The 24,114-nt window shown below is 36.7% G+C and overlaps 1 protein-coding gene across 1 annotated transcript; it reads right to left on the bottom strand.

Moving 5' to 3' along the window:
• Positions 1-22,832: 22,832 nt before the first annotated feature.
• Positions 22,833-23,366, bottom strand: LOC140180588 (uncharacterized). Its single transcript, XM_072221833.1, has one exon. The coding sequence runs from the start codon at positions 23,364-23,366 to the stop codon at positions 22,833-22,835; it is 534 nt and encodes a 177-aa protein (XP_072077934.1).
• Between the last annotated feature and the right edge of the window lie 748 nt (positions 23,367-24,114).

The raw sequence follows: 24,114 nt of genomic DNA, 5'->3' as shown, positions 1-24,114 counted from the left end.
ACAAATTTTTGAAAAAATTTTAAGTAAATAAAAGCACAAGGGACACCAAACTTAAAATTTTTAGAAAATCAAACATAAATTTTCGAAAATTTAAAGGAAAACACAAAGAAGACACCAAACTTAGAATTTTTAAAGATCAAGAAAGAAATAAGAACATGCAAATTCGAAAAATTAAAAGAAGATAAAAGCATGCAATTGACACCAAACTTAAAATATGAAACTAACTCAAATAAAAAACTCAAATTTAGTGACTCTAAACCAACAAAAATAAATTATTCCTAATCTAAGCAACAAGATAAACCGTCAGTTGTCCAAACTCGAACAATCCCCGGCAACGGCGCCAAAAACTTGGTGCACGAAATCACAATCACACTTTTGCAATTCCGCACAACTAACCAGCAAGTGCACTGGGTAGTCCAAGTAATACCTTACGTGAGTAAGGGTCGATCCCACGGAGATTGTCGGCTTGAAGCAAGCTATGGTTATTTTGTAACTCTTAGTCAGGATATCAATAATTCTTAGAATTAATTGTAAAAAGTAAAAGAACATGAAATAAATACTTGTTATGCAGTAATGAAGAACAGGTTGAGGTTTAGGAGATGCACTGTCTTCTGAATTTCTGCTTTCCTACTGTCTTCTTCTTCATGCACGCAAGGTTCCTTCCATGGCAAGCTGTATGTTGGTGGATCACCGTTGTCAATGGCTACCATCCGTCCTCTCAGTGAAAATGGTCCAAATGCGCTGTCACCGCACGGCTAATCATCTGTCGGTTCTCACTCATGTTGGAATAGGATCCATTGATCCTTTTGCGTCTGTCACTATGCCCAGCACTTGTGAGTTTGAAGCTCGTCACAGTCATCCTATCCCAGATCCTACTCAGAATACCACAGACAAGGTTTAGACGTTCCAGATCTCAAGAATGCTGCCAATTAATTCTAGCTTATACCACGAAGACTTTAATCTGAACCAGGAGGCTAAGAGATAAGCACTCAGTCTAAGGTAGAACGGAGGTGGTTGTCAGGCACGCGTTCATAGGTTGAGAATGGTGATAAGTGTCACAGATCATCACATTCATCAAGTTGAAGTACGAGTGAATATCTTAGAATGGAAGCAAGCGTGATTGAATGGAAAACAGTAGTAATTGCATTAAATCATCAAAACACAGCAGAGCTCCTCACCCCCAACCATGGGGTTTAGAGACTCATGCCGTAGAAGATACAATATGAAACATGTAGAGTGTCATGAGGTACAAGATGAATCACTAAAAGTAGTTTTTATAATAAACTAGTGACCTAAGGTTACAGAAAATGAGTAAGCTAGAATAGTTAGTGTAAAAATCCACTTCTAGGGCCCACTTGGTGTGTGCTTGGACTGAGCATTGAAGCTTTCACGTGTAGAGACCTTTCTTGGAGTTAAACGCCAACTTTTGTGCCAGTTTGGGCGTTTAACTCCAGCTTTCATGCCAGTTCTGGCGTTTTGACGCCAGAATTTTTATGCTGACTTGGAATGCCGGTTTGGGCCATCAAATCTCAGGCAAAGTATGGACTATTATATATTTTTGGAAAGCCCAGGATGTCTACTTTCCAACTCAATTGAGAGCGCGCCAACTGAGATTTTGTAGCTCCAGAAAATCTACTTCGAGTGCAGGGAGGTCAGAATCCAACAGCATCTGCAGTCCTTTTTCAGCCTCTGAATCAGATTTTTGCTCAGGTCCCTCAATTTCAGCCAAAAAATACCTGAAATCATAGAAAAACACACAAACTCATAGTAAAGTCCAGAAATGTGATTTTTGAATAAAAACTAATAAAAACTAACTAAAATATACTAAAAACATACTAAAAATAATGCCAAAAAGCGTATAAATTATCCGCTCATCACCGCTTCTGCCGCCGGAAAAACACTGTCACTGCCTCTGTCGCCGAAAACAGTCGTTGAGTCCTCTGTGTTGGTAAGCTCTAACCCTGCTTCTGCTTCTTTATCCGTTAAGTTCTCCATTGCCATGAGAGTTGTTGCTAAGGCTGGTTGTGCTAGGAGTTTATCGCGAGTTGCCATCGTTCTGGTCACCGGATGTGGCGTTGGTGTTGCCGAAACTGCCATTGGTGCTACCGCTACTTGGTTCCCTCGAGTACGGTAAGCGTTTTTGTTTTGAAGAGTCCTTTAATCGCTGCTCTGTTATCATACGCTAAAGTTTTGCGGCGTTAATTGCTATAAGATTGAGTTTCAGTTGTTGTATGTCGCGATTAGAGTTGCTGTGGTTACTACGAAAGTGGCTTTGAGCTGAGGTTGTGGTTGTCGGTGATTTTGGGTTGAGAGAAAAGGTTCCTGTGGCGCGTTTGGGTTATGATTTTGTGTATTGAGGTAGGGGCTTTTTCTAAAAAGCTATTTTATATCTGGAATTATTATAAATGGATACTGGTGTGAGAATTATATACTTTTAGTGATTGTACCAGTCTTATGTATTGTTTGGCTACCTTGGATGAATATGATTATATGTTTTGATTAGATTATTGTTTGGTTTTGATAAATGAATTGTTGCTAAATTGTTTCTTTAAAGTTTTGGAAATGAGTTTAATCGGTTGATAATGATTTGATTTTAAAACGGTTCCCTTGAGATATGAAAATGAGGTGACTGTTGGATTTAGCTTGTTTTTGAACTAATTTTGGATTTTGGACTGTTGAAAAGGATTGTGGAATGGTTTAGCTGGGACCCAAACCGGGTGGCAAAGTCCAAGTTTTAGGGGAGGTATTGCCGAAATTTCTATAAAAATCCTAGACTATGTTTGAAAAGTTATTTAGAAAGGTTTGGATTTGAGAAATTGTATTATTTGATTTATTAAGAAAGTATTTATGTTTTCGAGCTTAATTTATTTAAGTAAACTATATGTCTTGAATTCGATTTATTTATAAATGAATTATTTTACCATTTGAATCACCGAAGGAAAGTATTATGTTCTAATATTGATTTTAATATAAAAAGGACTTTTGCTTTTGGTTTGACTTAAAGATTTCGTTCAGAGGAGCTTTTAGTGATTTTAAAGGAAATTGGACTTTGACTGAATAATTGCGTTTGTGACATTTTGGAAGAAGTCAGAGAATTGGTTTTAAGGAGAAACTTGAAAGTGGTTTTAATTTAAATGAATCGGTTCCGTTTCAAGTGAATTGACTTTGGATTGGGTTGGGACTTGTGACTTTATATGATCTGGTTTAATAATAAACTCTGTTTTTATTTGCTTAAACCAAGGATCTATGATTTTAAGAATTTCAATGAATTTTTAAGAAATTGAGATAGGTTGTCCTTCCCTAAAGTCTTGAGACTCGGCTGAGAAATTTTATTATCGAATCCTATATTAGGATGAATGATTTTGAATCCTTCAAAGGAGATTTTAATTTGGCCTGGTTTTTGAATTTTGGAAATATGATGCTGAGTTTGACTTTGTTTTAGAAAAGAGAAAGTTACATTTGAGGAAAAGTGGCTATGAGCCTGAAAAGATTTGTGAAATGGGAATTTTAAAGCCAAGGTTGGAAAGAATTGATTTCTGATTTCAAAGTAAATTGAATTGAGAAAAAGTGATTTATGGCTTGAATGATGATTTTATGAGTTTGATGATGTTGGATGGTGGAAGTGCTTTTATGTTATGAGCCGGAATGGCTGTATATGATAATGAATTATGGCTGATTGTGGAATATGTTATGAGCCATTTGGTTGAGTATGAATATGAATGATTTTGAGCTGATAAACTGATTGTTGCACTTCCAATTATCTGAGATACAAGTTTTCCTGGGTGAAAGTAGTGGCTAGCTACCACGTGCTCCAGGTTGAGACTCGATACTCTGCTGACCCTACGTCGTAAGTGTGGCCGAACACTGTGAAAGTTCTGGATGAGCTCGCCCCCGTGAATAAACACCAGTGAGGGTGTTGGATGTGAATTATGATTATGATTGTGAATAACTCGAGTTGGGGATGCACGACAGAGGGACAGTCCAATGGTTAGCTACCTGGACTTGTTGGGTTGGCTTTATAACCGACAGATGATATCATCAGCCACTAGGACAGGCATTCATCATATGCATCTATGTGACATTGTTTGGGTGTGCATATTGTACTTGGTTTGCCTTTGTGATTACCTGTGATTATCTGCTAATTGTTCTACTTGTAGTAACTGTTTGTTTGTGCTTGAACTTTCCTATTTGTGTCTGCGCCTGAGACTCTGTTGAACTGTGGTGATTGGTTATTGTTTGGGTTGTTTGGGCCTAGAGCCGTGGTTGATCATGAGGTGGGCCGAATGCCATGTCTGGTTGATGTTTCTGGTTTGGAAAAGTATGAAAAACTAACCTGATTCAGCATAGATGAACTTTTTGAAAGGCATTTGAATTTATAAGAAATAAACAGTTTCCTCTTTCAGAAAAGATTTCAGATACTTTTTTATAGTAGACCTTTGCTTTTGAAAAGATACATAAGGCGGTTATTAATCACTGTAACGATTTTATCTCGCGTATCCTATTATAGTAATTCTCAAAAACCCTCTACTGAGAACCCTTTCGAGGATGATGTTCTCACCCCCCTACAAATTTCTCTTTTCAGGATATGGACGCAGAAGTCACGAAGAGTTTACCTAGTTGTTGTTGTCATGATGTTTTGTATTGCTTTAGTTATTAATTATTGATCCCTCGTCTTTATCTTTATACATTCTGTAAGAGGGATAGGAATTGTATTAGTTACTGCTTATAAAATTATATATATATTCTTTGTGAGTTTTGTAAGTTGTACTGTATGTATGGATGTATGTTACCTATCAAAAAGTATTTTGGAGCGCTATTGCGGTTTAAAGTTTTAAACAGGCTCATATTTTAGTATTAAATAGTATAAGAGTCGTCGTAATATCCGAGCTATCAGAGTGGTGCAGCCGGAAGCGTGATTTTTGATAGTTAGGGTGTTACAGTGCCTACAAAGATAATATATAAGATCTCGAAAAAGCCAGAGGCATTCCTAGAACTCCAACACTCAGAATTAAACTTAAAGGAATAAACTAAACCATAAATTTGGTAAAACTCACTAAGGTGCCCAAGTCTCAATCTAACTCTAATTCTACAATTCACTTGCTGTCTCATTAAACCCTAACCCTATAATCAACTTTCTGTCTCTTCCAATCTAATGGTAATTCAATCCTTCACTTTCCGTTTCTGCTAACCCCCCGAACCACTAGTGGAACAACCCTCAGCGTCACCTCCGTCAGCATGAGGGATCTCTCAGTTGCAAAGACACACAAGACAGATAAAGAAAACACAGATAGAATGCAGTTACAGCATGCAGAACATATAACAAATAGACATAGTTAATCAAGTAGGCAAACCCAATTAACGCAAACTCAAATAAAACAGATAAATGCATATGATGTATGTCTGCCATATGGTTGATGATATCATATTTCGGTTATATAGTCAAATCCAACATGTCCTGGTAGCTAACCTTAGACAAAAACACCTATCGTGGAGCAAGTGGGACTGAGCCACAACCCCCTTGCTACTACCCACTTAACCCAGAGCAAGTGGAGTAACCACTACTGCTGCTACTACCCAGGCGGGTGTTTACAAGCTCAACCTAGAGCAAGTGGAATAATCCACTACTACTGCTACTACCAGGCATCACAATCAATGACCTGGAGAAAGAGGGACGAACGACAAGTCTTGCTACTTCCCAGGTATCCCAATGACTGATCCGGAGCAAGCGGGATGAACCACAATCCTTGCTAATGCCTAGGTATCACATTTAAAAATTCATTATCATTTTCATTATCATTATCATTCCAATTCTTTCATATTCATTCAAAATTCCATAATTAAAGTCAGTTTTTAATAATTCTTCTTCCTCATCTCATACCCAGAGCAAGTGGACAACACCACTGCCTATTACCCGGTCACATATATCTCAATCATAGTCACTTTCACTCTCAACTTCATTCACAATATCATTCCAATTCATATCTCATTTAATTGTAAGTCATCACTACATTCGTCATCTTAATCAATCTCTTCTCACTCAATGTCACCAACACTTTATTAATTCTGTTATCACTTCACAAAATCCTTTCCAAAATCCTCTCAACTTATTTGACATACTCACCGTCGTTCTAAGGCTTAAGAGCTCGCTAATGGATCTTAAACAAGTGTAAGGGAAGTTTGGAAAGATAGAGGATTGACTTAACACTCAAAAAATTTCATTTTTGGCTAAAACAGAGGGCTCACATACTCAAGGCTATGTCCGCATACGAGAGATTGCAAAACAGGAGGAAGTGCTCGCGTCATGTACCGCCCGCATACACGAGCGTTTGGATTAACAGGTCCGCGTACGCGAGATCATGTCGCGTACACGAGATATCAAGGCAGTGAGCATCTCTCGCATTGCATGTGCATGCTAGCGTACGTGACTCCCCCTTTTCTCTAAAAAAGCTGCTAAGTTACAGAATTTCAAAATTCGACACCATACTTCAAACATGCATAACTCTTTCGTTTTAAATGATTTTTCATCCGTTCTTTGAACGGAATAAACTTTACGGACCCAATTTTTATTTAAAATAAGTTTCACATAAATTGGGGGTCCAGAAGCCAAGTTATAGACTGTGAAGTTGGTAAAAAATTCTCTTTTACTAAAAATACCAAAACCTCTATTCTTTCCAAATTCTCATTCCAAAACCAACCAAATCCTAATCAAAACCATCTCAAGCCATATCATAACTTACCAAACATCAACCCATCACTCATTTAATTACCTAAAATATTAACATTTCATTATCAACCCAACATCATATTCTCCACATTCATACATATACATGATAATTTCATCAATTCAAGCTACACCACACAATTCACCATCCACCCTTAACACATCATTAATCATCATTATTTATACTCATCAACATCATAATTTTACATATAAACTCATATTCTCATAAAAAATCATAAATCCAATGCATACAACTCACATACCCTTCATACACAATCCCATATGCCAAATTTACATACATCACAATCACCCCCACCATCCTCTCAACATGTGAATTCATCAATAACAACCAACAAGCTCCAAATACAACACACATTAAACTCTACGTTCATCACCTTTATTTACTTAAACATTAACAATTCACATATTCAACTTATCCTACGGTCAACTATCCTAAATTTTCATGTGACATTATATATTATCTAAGAGAAACCAAAATCATACATTGGCCGATTTCTTCCTAAGATCAAAACACCGAACTTCAAGCTTCCAAAATTCCAAATCAATTCCTTCAAGATCCAATTTGCCAATTCAACACCAAATTCAACATAATTTCATCTATTTCCATGTGACATTATATATTATCCTATGTTTTCATGTGACATTATATATTATCTAAGAGAAACCAAAACCACACCTTGGCAGATTTCTTCCTAAGATCAAAACACCGAACTTCAAGCTTCCAAAATTCCAAATCAATTCCATCAAGATCCAATTTTCCAATTCAACACCAAATTCAACATAATTTCATCTATTTCCATGAAATTCACCAAATTAATAACTAGAGTTCACATAATTGAATAACCACAAGGGTTTAGAATTTTTACCGACGAGTCAAACGGGTAAAACTCAGTGATTACTGATAAACCCCGTTTTTAGGGTTTATCTTGTATGAGTTTTGAGGGCTTTATCAATGATCTTTCACACTTATTCATATAAAAATGCATGATTTTGTGCTCCTTTCCCAACTTTGCCTCATGGATGAAAACATGCTTATTTTACATTAAAGTTGATGTATTTTAATCATCCTCCATTACCATTCGATGTCGTGATCCGTTTGTTAAGTGATTTCAGAGCTTATAGAGCAGGGATAGTCTAGAGGAAAGGAAGGAAGCATGCATGAAGGGAAGTAGCATTGAAAATGAAGTTTGAAGCTTGAGCAGCGACGCGTACGCGTGCCTTGCGCGTACGCGTGGATGCATGCCACCAAGCCGGCACGAAGAAGCCAAAGCCAGAGCGGGCACATCTTCATGGCTAGGCCAGATCCTCAGGGACGCGCACGCACGCCTAACGCGTGCTCGTGGATTGTAAAGCTCCAAGGACGCGTGCGCGTGCTGTGCGTGTACGCGTCGATGCCGCACGTGACTTTTAAAGAGAAAACGTGACCAGCCAGCGATTTCAGGGCAGTTACAGACCTTGTTTGGAGTAGAATTCTGGCGGAAAAAGGCATAAGAAGACCAAAGATTGAGGAGATCCGCATCTATTGACTCAATTTTAGATATTTTTAGTTGGAAGTTACGTTTTTAGAGAAAGAAAGTCTACCGTCTCTCTAGCTTCTCTCTAGGGTTTAGCCTCTTAAATTTGGAATTCTCTTGTTAAATTTGGTGAGATCTATTGTCAATTCTCTTCTACTTTGCTTCCAATTGTAGATCTAGATTCTCATACTCTCAAATTAGCTCTTGTTGTTCAAGTTACTTGTGGATTTTAGCTTTTGGATGTTGTTACTTCTAATTCCATTGATACATTGAGGTAATTCAAGTTCTTAGCCTTCAATTGTTTGATTGTTGTTGATCTCTTGTATCTTTGAGTTTTCTTGTATTCTCAATTTTACAATGTCTCTCATTGCTCTCCAAGTGTTTGATAAAATGTCAACTTTAACTATGGAGTAGACTTTTCTTACTTAGCTTAGAAGTTAAGACATTGGAGACACTTGAATTATTAATATCTTTTGTTGATTATCAATTGGAACTTGCTAATTGATTTGCATGTCACTAAAGCTAGACTTCCCTAGAGTTAGGCTAGGACTTGTGAATCCAAATTGATTACTTTCACTTGACTTTCCTTCATATTATAGGTTAACTAAGTGAAGCAATAACTAATTGTGATTACAATTGATAGAAATAATGATGATAGGAAGTCCAATTCTCGCTTCTAGCCAAGACTTTTATATCATTTGATTTTTCATTCACATCACTAGCTTGTTCTTTTCTTATATGAAACTCCAAACACCAAAACACGTTCTAATCAACAATGTACATCTTGGAGCATTCCTAGGGAGAATGACTCGGGAGTCATACTCTTGGTTATTGATTTTAGATTGTTTGAAGAGGAATTACGTGTCGATTTAGACTATACTACGATTGGATTCATTGATAAATTCTACACCGGCATAAAAATCGTTCATCAATTATCCGCTACTAGAGTTCACCTAAACCATCAAAATCATTCAATTTCTCAATATCAAAACCTAAGATTTTCGAAACTAAAAAGGGAAGAGCTGGGTAAGAAAACATTTTCTTACCAAATTTTTGGGTGAATTTTGTAGAGAATTCTGAGGTGAGAGCTTCGAATTGAAAGATATGATGGATTGAAGTTGGAAGTGAATAGTAACATCCAACCTAAGCTCTCTCTTACTCTCTCACCGTGTTCTCTCTTTCTCTCTATGAAAGGGGCTTTGCATGCATAAATGAGGCTGATTTGAGTTGGACCTTGGATCCAATATGAGCTCGGTTCAACCGGTTTGGCCCGTTAGCCTATTTTTGGGTCAAAAAATTTAAAATTAGTGTCAAAATTCATATATTAATTATTTCTACCCTTCTAACTTATTAAATTTAATTTCCTAATTTCTTTAAATAAAAATTAATTTATTAGTTAACTATTTATTAATTACTCGGGGTTTACAATAGCAGTCACAGGAAGGTTGCAAACACCCTTAAGGACCAAATTTATGCACTCTAATGGAATCGTCATCATATGACTCCAACGATGAGTCTCGTCAAATGCCAAAACCCAATTCTCATCACCGATCTCATCACACCATTAAGTATATGCCTCACTCATTACAATTGAAATCAAATTTTTCCTCCAAAATTAAAGAGTTCTATCCTCCTTCCTACTAATTTTACAATCAAAATGTGTCATATGTCACTCCCTCATTATAATTAAAATCAAATCTCTCCCTCCAAAATTAAAGAGTTCTTCCCTCATCCCTACTAATTTTACAACCAAAATATGTCACATGTCATTCTCTCATTACAATTGAAATCAAATCTTTCCCTCCAAAATTAAAGAGTTCTCCCCTCCTACCCCTCTCTTTATCTATCCCTTTCATTCTTTCAACCACTCTATCTCTTTTATATATCATTATCATTATCAATGAATAATTATAAATTTGACAATCAAAATGTGTAACATGACATTCTTTAATTATATTAAAACTAAAATTAAAATATTAAAATTAAAATTAAAATATAGCTATTTTATATATTATATTATATTATATATTATTATCTAATTTGATAACAAAATGTGTCACATGACACTCTTATTAAATTTGAGAAAAAATATTTTCTTCTAAAATTACTAAACTCCCTAAATTCTCTCATCTACCTCTCTTTCTTTTTTATATTTCTCTCTACCCTTCTCACTCTATATATAATTCTGATATATTTATATATTATTATCTAATTTAATAACCAAATATGTCACATACATGACATTCTCTTATTCAAATTGAGAAAAAATATTTTCTTCCAAAATTAATAAACTCCAATATTCTTAAATTCTCTCATCTATCTCTCTCCCTTTTTCTATTCCTATCTATGCTTCCCACTCTATATATAATTTGTAATTTATATTTTATATTAGTAATTTGACAAATCAAAATGTGTCACCAGATATGTTTTATTATAATTAAAATAAAATTTTTCTTTCAAAATTAATTAACTCCTTCTCCCTCTCTTAGTCTTCATCTTTATCTTTCTCGTTCTTTTCTCTCCTCTATTTTTTCTATCTTTTTGTTCTACAAAAAATAAAATTAATAAAGTAATATAATTCAAATAAAAATATTATTATTATTATATACATATTTTTTTACTTTTTTATTTAATTTTAAATTTTTACTGTTTATCTTTCTGATCTATGTTTTCAATTTTCTTTTTTCAAATATTTATTAAATATAATTTAGAGAGAATACGTTATGATTAAAAGTTAAAATCAAGATTTAATTGTTTAAAAAAATTAATTTTTATTTAATTTTATAACAATCAATATAAATTTTTTTATGCTAATATCTAATTATATTTTTATATACATAGAGAGAAAAAAAATATTTTTAAATAACAAGTATAAAAATTAATTATTTCTATTTGTGCAACAGACTTAACACCTAATCAAAAGTATACAAGTTAAATCGTTTCAAATTTTAGATAACGAATATTAAAATTAATTATTAGTAATAAATCAAACTCTTTCACATGAAAATAATAACTAAAAATCTTATTATTTGATTTTTTATCTACAGAGATTCTGGTCTTCTTAGCCGACGGGACTTTTGTCCTCTACGATCTTTTTGTAAAAGTAGTTTGATTTTATAAATCTTTTGTGCTATAATCTATAATGTCAGGACAAAACCGACATAATTTTAAAAGATTTATATTCCCGTAATGTAATTACGGTTAAAAATACTAGTAATCATATTAATTGTATATTTATAAGTGACAAAAATTAATCATCAATATAAAATATATATTAAAACACAATATATAATTATTATTATTATTATTATTATTATTATTATTATTATTATAATAACTAATTTTTAATATATACATAATATTTTTAATATTAAATTTAAGTTAAAATTTTTATATATAGATAATTTTAATATAAAATATAAAAATATTGTTATTTTAATATTTTAGATTATTATAATGGTAATATAAAATGTCATTAATATTTTATAATAAAAAAAAATTATTTATAAAAGAACAAAATACCACTGATATTTTATAATAAAAAATATTATTTCAATTATTAAACGACAAAACATCATTGATATTTTATAAATGTTTATAACAATATATAACATATAATTTGGTTCGTCGTTGGAGATCTCACACCTAATAATTCAATATAAAAAAAAATGTTCTCAGGTTCAAATTGGAGTTGTAAGCAACAACTTTACTAATAAGAAAAAGAACGAAAAATAGAACTTAAAGATGAACATTAATTGAGAAGCGCATGGGCATAAGGTAGTTACGTTGCAGCAGTGGTTCTGCCAAAAATGCCAATGCGTCCGATTGTAATGGGTCACGGTTCTGCAAGGGCACGCCTGAATAATGCATGAATGAATAAATCAGAGATGAGAGACTTTGAGCGTGAAATCTGAAAAAGAAATAAAGAGGAAAAAAAAAACAATATATTATTTTATATTAAAATTAACCATTAAAAATAATTATTAATATATTTATTTTTAAATATATATTAATTTTAATATATACATAACATAATAAAAAAATAAATATATAAATGAATATAAAAAATTTTAAAAATTTTAAAAATTTATTTTTTATTATTAATATTTAAAAATATAAATTAAAATATATTATTAAATTATTAAACTAAAAAAATAAATTAATAACTTAAAAATAATAAATTCTTAGGGTACTTTAACATTTCTTTTTTCACACCTCTTTCTATCTCTTGCGTCTGGTGAGGCTGCACGCACCTACAACATGATTTAATGGTAATCTGAGTGTGATGTGTACATAAACCATGCTGTGCATTTATTGGGCGCATGCAATGCTGCACGCTTGGATGGATGGCTCGTCCTTCCATGAAAACTCACCTCTTCTCAGTCAAACTATGGCATATTTAATTAGTGCTTCTTCTGCTTCCTTTCCGATTATACATTCTTATCATAATTAACCCGCTACCCAACTCTCATCATGCCGTGCAAAAGCAAATAATAAATAAGAATAAATAAGTAATTCAATAGAATTTAGTTGACTTTGATTTTTTTTTTTTTATAATTTCTTTAAAGGGTATAGATTTAATATTTGAACTTCTATTATTTTATAGGTTATTTTAAAATTTAAATGATACTATTATCTAATTGTTACTATTCAAAAAAATTCTAACAGTTAAAATGACTTAAAATATATAATATCAAAAATTAAGGTAATATTCTTAGATATTTTGGATATAGACTATTTTTATTCAACAATATAAGTCCTTTAACTAATTTCACGATATTTTGCTGGATCCTTTTTACTTATATTTTTATTCTTCAATCATAATATACACATTAATTATATCATAATTTTTTAATTTAAATTAGCATAAATATTCTAAATATGTTTTAATTAAATGGTTTATAAATTTATATTATCTTTAGAAAAAATTTTACAATTACTATTTGCAGTACAAAGACTTTTTAAAAGAAAAAAACAATATCATACAAGAAATGAAAAATGAATGGTAATGTTAATGGTGTTAAAAGATAATAATGATAATAATGATGAGGGTAAAAAAAGTGATAGTAATAGTAGTAATAATTAGTTTTATTGTTAAAAATAATTTTGTGCGATTTAAAACTCTACATACTACAAATAAAAATTTCCACAAAATTAATTTTTATTATTATTTGATAGATTTTTTAATAGAAAATTTGTATTATTTTAAAGTAATAAATATTTGAAATCGGAAGTGTTTCTTTTGTTTTTATAAGAGGTTGTGTTGTTGTTTGTAAAAATAAAAATAGAAAAATATTAGTTTTAAGTCTTTGTTTTTAATGTATTTTTTTTTATTAAAGATAGGAAGACTCGAACTCACAATCTCTTAAATAAGTATGAAGAGATTATGTAATTTGAGTTATAACTCATTGGTTGTTTTTAATGTATGTTGAATTATGTTAAATTGTGATATTATATGTTAAATTTTATTAAATTATATTATAATTTTGTGTTTAGTGTAATACATATGAATATCCGCAAATATCCAATTTTCTCGCAAGAACAATTAAACAGGAAGTAATGATAGAAATAAGGCGAAGACACATAAGACTTGTCCCACATGTATCCATTGTCACTTGAATATCGGATAACATAGGCTCTTTGTGTACGATCACACAGACCAAAAGGGAGTGGATAGGATTTTGCAATCGCAGCAATGCACCCAATAAAAATGGAGACACGTTTGGACATGCGGGTTCTGCGTAGTACGTAGCATCCATCACAGAAGAAGTGTAGCCGCAAGTAGCATGCATGCCACTACTTTCTACCCTGTGCTCATACATATTTTTTCTTTCACACACCCACTTTTTGATTATACATAGTTGAATGAAATAAGGTAAATTTGAAAATATGGAGACTTTGATTTCGCATCTGCGTGTGGCTTGGGAACATCAGCAGCACCAAAAAGGGCCGAAGGAGTGGAAGTACTAACATAGTCCCAGATATCGTGTGGGATTATACTAGCAAAACAGCAATATTTTTGGTATAAATACACCAATTTTAACACAATGGACGGGAAAAAACCAGAAAAGGAAAAACAAATTTTATATCTAAAGGAAATAGTTGATACTTCATGGTGAATAATATATAAAATTTAATTTATATTGATTACAGAGATAGGAATATAACATAGTTGCCATCATTTTTCTTTTCTTTTCTAATCTTTAGGTGGGAAAAGTTTTCACCATTCCTTTAATTTTCATGGAAATATATAAATAAGTTTCTTCGTAATGTATTTTTAAAAGTGAAATAAATATTGTAGATGTCGTACAATTTTTATTTAAACCACATTTTAAACATTAAGTATTAATAAAACTGTCTTCAGTCTTAATTTAGAAAAATACTTTTCATCTCCGTTCTATTTTCGTTGTTCGTCTCCGTTTAGTTCTTTACGTGAAAATTAGATACTTACATCTATATATGGATATTGTTATGTGGCTAATCTGAAATTGGTAGATTATGCTTGAAGTATAGGCCCAAACGTTAGAAGAAGGTGGCCTCTGACTTCACATCTAGGAGCCGCCGTCTGAGTTATATACGTGAGAAAATGAGGGAGTAATACCTGCAAAGACACTACGATGCCTAAGTTAGCAAGAGGGTAAGCAGATTTAGATAGTATTGAAACTTAGAAATATCTAAGGGGTGTCAGTGTATTTATAGGTGATGTGCCAATAACTACCGTTGGAGTAATCCCTCTTTTGAAGGTGAATAATTGTCCCTTTATCTTAGGGTTGCTGAGATATCTCTTCTAGAAGTGGGCCAAAAATTTTAGGGGGCAGTTACTTATTTGAATAAGTGTTATCTGCCAGCTTAGGTCGAACCTGACCTTTTTGAGGAGGTCGGGTAAGCGGTAAAAGCCAACCTTTGGATTGAGCCTTTTTTGGCTTACTTAGACCTAGACCATAGTATTGGGTCAGGGCATGAACAGTGCCCCTACTCGGGTCCAATCTCTTAGGTATGAGTGGGATCCGAGTATTAATTGTACCCAGCTATATGCAAGTCGGAAAACCGACGTGATTTTAAAACCGATGTGATTTTGAATTTCCCAACCGTCGTGTCTAATCAAACGTCGCGTCTGTTAGGGGTCTGCATTTACACGTGGGGGCAGTTACATTGGTAACGGCGTGTTTTTTAATGACAACGTCGTTTTACTGTTATGCCCCTAGTACATTATAAATACTTTTCCCTCTTCTTTCTTTGTTTTTTTCGTCTTCTCTTTCGCTTTTTTACTCAAGACTCCCTTTGATCTTTCGTTCGCGGGTGCTTCACCGTTTTCTTTTTCCGTGAATGCTTCTCTTTGATTCTACAAAGAAGGTTGGTTCTTCTTTATCTTCCTCTATTACTCGTGTAGTGCTTTCTTTATTTCTTCTTGGTGTACTTGTGTGTTTGAGGGGAGTTTTATGCCGTTATCGTTCCTTTATTTGTAGTGCGAAGCTTTAGAATTTTTGCATGTTTACTTTACAAAAATCGCTTTTTTTGTTGCCTAGTGATTCTTTTCCTTATTTGTTTTGGAAGAAACTGTCTTGTCTTTGGGGTCCTGTTTTTTTATGATTTTATTTTTTCTTGTAGGTTTTATTACTTTTATATACACTCCCTCATTGCTGAAAAATGTCTTCTCGTATCCCTGAGATCCTCTTGAGATGGGTAGATGATTCCGTACTTATTAAAAAATCTCTAGTGAATACTGACTTTATAACCGAGCTTCGTGCCCATCATAGAATTTGTAGTCTTAAGGCTGACGAACCAAAGTATGAACTAGTGGCCCCCGATTCTGAGGATCGGATTTGTTGTGGGAGGATTAATGATTCTGAGTCCCACTTCTTTTTTATGTACGACTGCCTTTTCACTCGTTTGCGAGTTTCCCTTCCTTTTTCTGATTTTAAAATGGAAGTTTTGTCCCACTGCTGAGTTGTTCCTACCCAACTCCATCCTAATTCCTGGGGTTTCCTGAAGATTTACCAACTTGTCAGCCAAGAGCTTGACTTTCCGACTTCCTTAAAAATCTTTTTCTATCTCTTCCACCTTACCTGACCTTTAGTAAGCAAAACACACAGCAATGGGTATCTTTTTGAGCTATTCAGGATCGGAAGGTGTTCTCCATTTTTTATGAGTCATTTCATGGCTTCAAAAATTTTTTCTTCAAGGTTCAAGCTGTAGAGGACCATCATCCTTTTTTCCTAAACGAGAATAACGAGCCCCGATTTCTTCTTTACTGGTCGGAGGCCTCCCCCGTAGATAAATATGACCTAGATGACTTGGATGAGGTAGAAGATGCCGTTGTTAGGTTTTTTCAAGAGGCCTGGGGGAGAGCTCCAAATCTGGATACTAAGAAATTCTTCATTGGCCCTCCGAGTTTCGTCCAAACTGAGCTAGGTAGCTTTTGTTTCTTTGTGGTTGCTTTTGATGTATCCCGACTTGCTATGTATTCCTTTTCGATTTGTAGGCTAATCAACTTTTATTCTTTCTTTCAGGAATGGTGAAAAGTGGGTCAAACACTGCTTATCAAAAGGTCCAGAAGGCCAAGAGGAAGGCCCGTGCCCGAGCTGATTCCCAGAAAGTCAGAGCTTCCAGGATTCTCTCCTCCCCTGGATCAAGCTTGGGGACCTTTTCTTCCAAGCCGATTTTGGTAAATCCTACTACTACTTCTTCTCTTTCCCCTCTTGCCCTTGTTCCACCCGTTCTGCCCTCCGCTGAGCCTGAAAAGAAGAAGCGAAAGACCTCAGAGACTGGTTCTTTCACTGCTGGAGAGGCCAACTTCGATGGTCCGAAGTTCGCAAAGAAGCATATCCTTCCTTTTAGCCAAATCTCCATGGATGATGCTTCCTTACAAAACCATCTTCAGATTCTTGCACGGGGGGAAATTCGGACGGCTGGGGTATGTATTGCCCTTCTTGATATACTCGACAAAACTCCCTTGAGTTCTTTTCAAAAATCCATAGAGGACCTTCAATGGAGGATTGTCCTGTATCAAGAAGAGGAGAAGAGACTCCAGGGGGAGAATTCCTGGTTAAAGGAGGAGCTTACCCAACTCCAGGAGAGAGAGAAAAATTAATGGACTAATATGCCCTGGCTATGGGGTTGAAGGAGAAGGCGGAGCAAAATTATGTTAGGTTTTTTTCTGAGAATATTGATCTGCAGAAGCAGCTGGAGTTGAATCGGGAGGCCTATCAGGACCTTGAGGATTCTGTTGTTGAGAGCTCGGAGGAGGCTTTTAGGGTGTTCAAGGAACAAGTCGGAGTTATCGCTCTTGACTTGGACCTTTCACCCTTCCATCCCGGGAAAGTCGTCATTGATGGGGCAATTATTTCCCCTCCTCATCCTGAGACCGATTCCGAGTTGAAGACTCATGGGCAGCGTATTGTTGAGCCTCCTCCTCGCGAGGTAGAGCAACTGGAAAGATTCCTGCCGAGTTCTTCTTCTCAACCAGCTAAAGCTCCGACTTCTGCCACCGAAGAGATCCCTCCGACCCCTCCGACTCTTGCAATAGACCTGAGTTCCACTCCTGTTGATGACTCCAACCCTCTTCTCGGTTTCCAATGATTTCTAGCTACTAGGGCCCAACTTGTGGGCCCTTTTTGAACAATTTGTTTTTATATGTTTGTTTCATGTGTTTCTGACACTTGTCCCTTAATAGGGTCATTAATAAAATTTATATTTTTCGCTGGTCCTTTTTTGGTTAAGGACCTTTTAACAAAATATTTTGATTAAGTATGTTTGCGGGCGTTTTTTATGCTTGACGAAAAATAATTTTTATTGAATGATCTTTCAACTTTATAAGGCTTTTGTTGAAAAACCTTTTCTGATTTTCCAAGTTTGCAAAGAAAGCTTTTCATCATATGGACTATTAGATAATTTCACCATGATCCAAAAACTTTTTCAAAAACTTTTTGCGGAGTCATTTCGAGAAAACCTTCACTTCTATCCTTTTTCGTATTTCTTTCATGTTCCATTATTTCGACTTCACATATTCAATTTTGCTTATTGAATTGTTTCCATAACTTAGGCCATTTTTGCGATGCATTTTGTTTTTTCTCGGGCTTTTCCGACTTGTGAGTCGTTAGCGATATTATTTTCGAGTTATCATGATCATCTTTTATAACCTCTTTACGCCGACTTGTGTCTCGTCGTTTTATCTCACCAACCATTCAGGTTGGTCAAGGGATTTTCACGCTTTTTAGAGCTTAAATCGGCGCGTTTCGTAGAATAATAATAATAACAGAATTATGAAGAGATAAAGTAAATGTTTATTGGTTGGTGGAAATAACTCTTATAAATAAATGTTTATCAGGGAGCGGAGTTCGCTTCTAGCTATAATACCTCCTCATGTTGCAGGCATGCGACGACCTGGGGAGCTCAGTACCATCCAAGTCGTATACTTTGTAATACCCTTTTTCGAGTATTTCAATTATTCTATATGGTCTATTCCAATTGGCAGCGAGCTTTCCTTCACTTGACTTGTTTACGCCGATGTCATTTCTAATCAAGACCAAGTCGTCTGAGGCGAAACTTCTACGAATGACTTTCTTGTTGTACCTATTCGTCATCCTTTTCTTTAGTGCTGCTTCCCTTATTTGGGCTTATTTTCGGACTTCAGGGAGTAGTTTGATTTCTTCTCTATGTGCCCTAATATTGCCGACCTCATCATAGAACCTCACTCTTGGACTTTGCTAATTGACTTCAACTAGTATCATAGTTCTATGCCATAAGCAAGTCGGAAGGGTGTTTCTCTAGTAGTTGATTGAGGTGTGGTTCAATAGGCCCAGAACACTTGAGGGAGCTCCTTGACCCGAACCCCATTTGCATCTTGAAGCCTTTTCTTCAATCCAGCTAGTATGACTTTATTGGCTGCCTCAGTTTGCCCATTTGCTTGTGGGTGTTCAACCGAGGTGAAATGGTGCTTGATCTTTATACTGGCTACCAAGTTTCTAAATGTAGAGTCAGTGAACTGGGTACCATTATCCGTCATGATGCAATGGGAAATTCCATACCTGGTAATGATATTCTTGTAGAGGAACTTCTGACTTCTCTGAGCCGTGATGGTGGCTAAGGGCTTTCCTTCGATCCATTTTGTGAAGTAGTCTACTCCCACTATGAGGTATCTTACTTGTCCAAGCGCTTCAGAAAAAGGTCTGAGTAGGTCTAATCCCCATTTTGCAAAAGGCCATGGAGAAGTTATGCTTATAAGTTCTTCGGGGGGGAGCGACATGAAAGTTAGCATGCATTTGGCATGGCTAGAATTTCTTCACGAATTCGGTAGCATCCTTCTGCAAGGTCGGCCAGTAGAACCCGGTTCGGATAAATTTCGTGGCTAAAGACCTTGTTCCGAGATGGTTTCCACAGATACCATTGTACACCTCTTCCAAAACTTCTGTCGTCCTTGAGGTCAGGATGTACTTCAGCAATGGTGTGGATATTCCTCTTCTATAGAGGATATTTTTCACCAAGGTGTAATTTTGTGCCTCCCTTCGGATTTTCTTGGCTTCTTTTTCTTCTTTGGGTAGGGTGTCGAACTTTATGTATTCGATTAATGGGGTCATCCACCCAAGGTCCAAGCTGGATACCTCTAAGACATCTTGTTTAGCCTCTGTTTTTGTGACAGAGGGCTCTTAGAGAGTTTTCTGGATCAGGCTTCTGTTATTTTCCCCTGGCTTGGTACTTGCTAACTTGGAGAGGGCATCTGCTCTGCTGTTAAGATCCCGAGTTATGTGTTTGACCTCGGTCTCTGAGAATCGCCTAAGATACTCCAAAGTTTTGTCTAAGTACCTTTTCATATTAGGGTCTTTAGCCTGATACTCTCCGTTGATTTGAGAAGTCACCACTTGAGAGTCACTAAAGACCATTACTTTAGTTGCACTGACTTCTTCTGCTAGCTTCAACCCGACAATCAAGGATTCATATTCTACCTGATTGTTGAAGGCTGGAAATTCAAATTTCAAGGAGACTTCCATTTGGGTTCCTTCTTAGTTGACCAGTATTATGAATGCGCCACTTTCGACTTTATTGGAAGAGCCGTCCACATACAACTCCCAAGTTGTGGAGGCCTCCTCTTGATCTCTTGTATTTTTCGCCATGAAGTCGGTCAGGCACTGGGCTTTAATTGCTATCCGAGTTTCATTCTTTAGGTCAAACTCGGATAGTTTTATAGCCCATTGAACCATTCTGCCCGTAATGTCTATTTTTAGAAGAATTTTCTTCATGAGTTGGTTCATTCGAACTTTTATTGTATGAGTTTGAAAATAAGGCCGTAACCTTCGACATGCCACTATTAAGGCATACGCAAACTTCTCGAGTTTTTGGTATCTTAACTCGGGGCCTTGTAGAACTTTGCTAGTAAAGTATACAGGATGATGTCCGACCTCATCCTCCCGTATCAATGCTGACGCCATCGCCTTTTCAACTACAGATAAATATAGGACGAGTTATTCCCCGATTTTGAGTCGAGTCAGAACGGGAGGTTGGCTCAAAAATCTTTTGAACTCCTAGAAAGCTTCTTGCATTCAGGAGTCCATTCGAACTGGCATCCTTTTCTTAGTAGGAAAAAAAGTGGTAGGGATCTCAATGCTGATCCTGCTAGAAATCTGGAGAGAGTTGCAAGTCGGCTATTCAACTGCTTGACCTCCCTTAAACAGGTCGGGCTCTTCATTTCCAGAACTGCTCTACACTTATTGGGGTTAGCTTCAATCCCTATTTGTGTTAGCATAAACCCTAGAAATTTTCCAGCCTCCACTGCAAAGGTGTACTTTAAAGGATTCAATCTCGCCCCGTACGTCCTTATGGTGTTGAAGACTTGCGAGAGGTCGGTCGGGAGGTTAGCCTCATCCTTGGTTTTTATTAACATGTCATCCACATATACCTCCATTAAACTCCCAAGGTGAGGTTCAAACACCTTGTTCATCAACCTTTGGTATGTGGTTCCTGCATTTTTCAATCCGAAGGGCATGACCACATAGCAGTAATTCGCTCTAGGAGTGATAAAAGATGTTTTTTCCGGATCTGGTCTGTACATCGGGATTTGATTATATCTCGAGTACGCATCCATGAATGACAAGTATTGATATCCCGAGCTAGAGTCTACCAGGGTATCAATATTTGGAAGAGGATATGGGTCTTTTGGACACGCCTTATTCAAGTCGGTGTAGTCGACGCACATCCTCCACTTGCCGTTCTGCTTTTTTACTAGCACCACATTTGCTAGCCAGGCTGGATACTTGACTTCTCTGATAAAGCCGGCCTCTAAGAGGGCTTGTATTGGTTCTTTGACCACTTGAGCCCGTTCAGGACCGAGCTTCTGTCTTCTCTGTTGGATAGGTCGGGACCCTGGATATATCGACAATTTATGCGTCATGAGCTCGGGATCTATCCCGAGCATGTCGGAAGCTTTCTAGGCGAAGAAGTCAAAATTTTCTTGTAGGAGCCTTATCAGCTTCTGCTTCAAATTGGCTCCTATATTGGTAGTCTTCCCGTCCTCTTGCCCGATCTGTACTTCTTCAGTCTTTCTTCCGGGCTGTGGTCGCAATTCTTCCTTAACTCAGATGCCTCCGAGCTCAATAGTCTTCACCTCCTTGCCTTTACCCCTCAGGTTTAGGCTTTTGTTGTAACACTTTCTCGCCAGCTTCTGATCTCCCCTGACGGTTGTAATTTCCTCTGGTGTTGGGAATTTCATGCAAAGATGGGGGGTAGATACCACTGTTCCAAGCCGATTTAGGGTCGTTCTAGCTATCAAGGCATTATAGGCCAAGCCCACATCGACGACAATAAATTCGATGCTTAGAGTTTTGGATTTCATTCCCTTTCCAAAAGTGGTATGTAGGGGTATGAATCCCAGTAGTTTTATTGGTGTATCCCCCAGTCCAAAGAGGGTGTCAAGGTATGCCCTTAGCTCCTTTTCGTCTAATCCCAACTTGTCAAATGCTGGTTTGAACAGGATGTCTGCCGAGCTCCCCTGATCCACTAGGGTTCTGTGTAGATGAGCGTTCGCGAGAATCATGGTAATTACCACCGGATCGTCATGTTCGGAAACAATACCCTGCCTGTCTTCTTTGATGAAACAGATGGTTGGGAGGTCAGGTAGTTCTCTCCCGACCTGGTAAACTTCCTTCAGATGTCTTTTACGAGATGACTTTGAGTCCTCTCCTCCAGGAAACCCTCCTGAGATCATATATATATGTCATTCCGGAGTTCGTAGTGGCGGATCTCTCCGATCTTTCTCATCTCATTTCCTTTTTCCATGATTGTCTGACCTTTCCATGAGATATCTGTCAAGCCGACCTTCTCTGGCGAGCTTTTCTATCACAATCATTGGTAGAGTGCCCATATAACTTGTGATATTCATAGTATTCGCTACAACTTCCCCCCTTCTTGTTCTTGATAGGCCAAGGGGGAGGTACCTTTTCAGTGTGACAAATTTTTCTGTAAATATCGACTAGGGAAACTCGTAGGGGAGTGTAAGAATAATATCTTCTGGGCCTTTCAGACCCAACTTCTTCTTTCTTCTTGGGTTCCCTCTCCTTCTCCCTTGATGAGTGAGGGTGCCTGGATCACCAGCTCAGTTCCCATAATCTGGCATTCTCCTCCGTGTTGATGTACTTTTCAGCTCTTTCTTGTACATCGCTTAAAGAAGTCAGATGTCTTTTCGAGATGGACTGAGAGAATGGTCCTTCTCGGAGTCCATTTACTAGGCCCATGATCACTGCTTCCGTGGGCAGAACCTGAATTTTCAAGCATGCTTTGTTGAACCTCTCCATGTAGTCTCTCAGGAGTTCTCCGACCTCCTGTTTTACTCCCAGTAGACTAGGCGCATGCTTGACTTTGTCTTTTTGAATTGAAAATCGCATAAGAAATTTACGCGAGAGGTCGTCGAAGCTGGTGACCGACCTGGGGGGGAGGCTATCGAACCACTTCATCGCCGTCTTTGTCAAAGTCGTTGGAAAGGCTTTGCAGTGGGTAGCATCAGAGGCGTCGGCTAGATACATCTGATTCTTAAAGTTGTTGAGGTGGTGTTTCGGGTCGATAGTCCCATCGTACAGATCCATGTCAGGGCTTTTGAAGTTCCTTGGGACTTTTGCCCTCATGATGTCTTCACTGGACGAATCTTCTCCTCCCAATGGGGTATCTTCTCGGTCAACGCGAGAGCTCCTACCTCGGAGATTGGATTCTAATTTTAAGAGCTTTTCTTTAAGCCCTTATCGTCGCTCAACCTCTCTCCCTAGGTTTTTTTTCGCTTCTTGCTGTCGTTCCAATTCTTGTTCCAGCTGTTCTAGCCGCCCTTGGTGGCCGTGTAGCAGCCCCATGAGATCGGCGGAGTGAGGTTGTCCCTCCTTCTCTGGTTCGTGCACTTCAGAGGGATTCTTCTTGAGTCTTGCACACCTGAGGGACCTTCTATATGTTGTCTATCCGCTCCTTGCAGAGATATTATGGCTCTATTATTGTTGACTGCATCTTGATGCTCTTCCTCAGACTCCGATGTAGTGTGTCCGTCCTCGTTCTGGTCGTCCGCCATTATGAGTTGATCTCCCAGGTCCTCGGCAACGGTGCCAATGTTACATTGGTAACCTGAGATTGGTGGATTGGGCTTGGAGGATAGGCCCAAACGTTACAAGAAGGTGGCCTCTAACTTACTTTACGTCTAGGAGCCGCCGTCCGAGTTATGTACGTGAGAAAATGAGGGGGTGGCACTTTGATGCCTAAGTTAGCAAGGGGGTAAGCAAGTTTAGAGAGTATTGGAACTTAGAGATACTTGAGGGGTGTCAGTGTATTTATAGGTGATGTGCCAATAACCACCATTGGAGTAGTCCCACTTCTGAAGGTGGATAACCGTCC

The sequence above is a fragment of the Arachis hypogaea genome, chromosome 17 (assembly GCF_003086295.3).
Source record: "Arachis hypogaea cultivar Tifrunner chromosome 17, arahy.Tifrunner.gnm2.J5K5, whole genome shotgun sequence".
In the NCBI taxonomy this organism is placed as follows: domain Eukaryota; kingdom Viridiplantae; phylum Streptophyta; class Magnoliopsida; order Fabales; family Fabaceae; genus Arachis; species Arachis hypogaea.
Note: the sequence above shows the minus strand (reverse complement) of the source record. Positions and strands in the feature narration are given on the sequence as shown.

Coding starts and splice junctions, on each gene's coding strand:
- LOC140180588 (XM_072221833.1), bottom strand. CDS start 23,366: ATGAGGGCAAAAGTCCCAAGGAACTTCAAAAGCCCTGACATGGATCTG.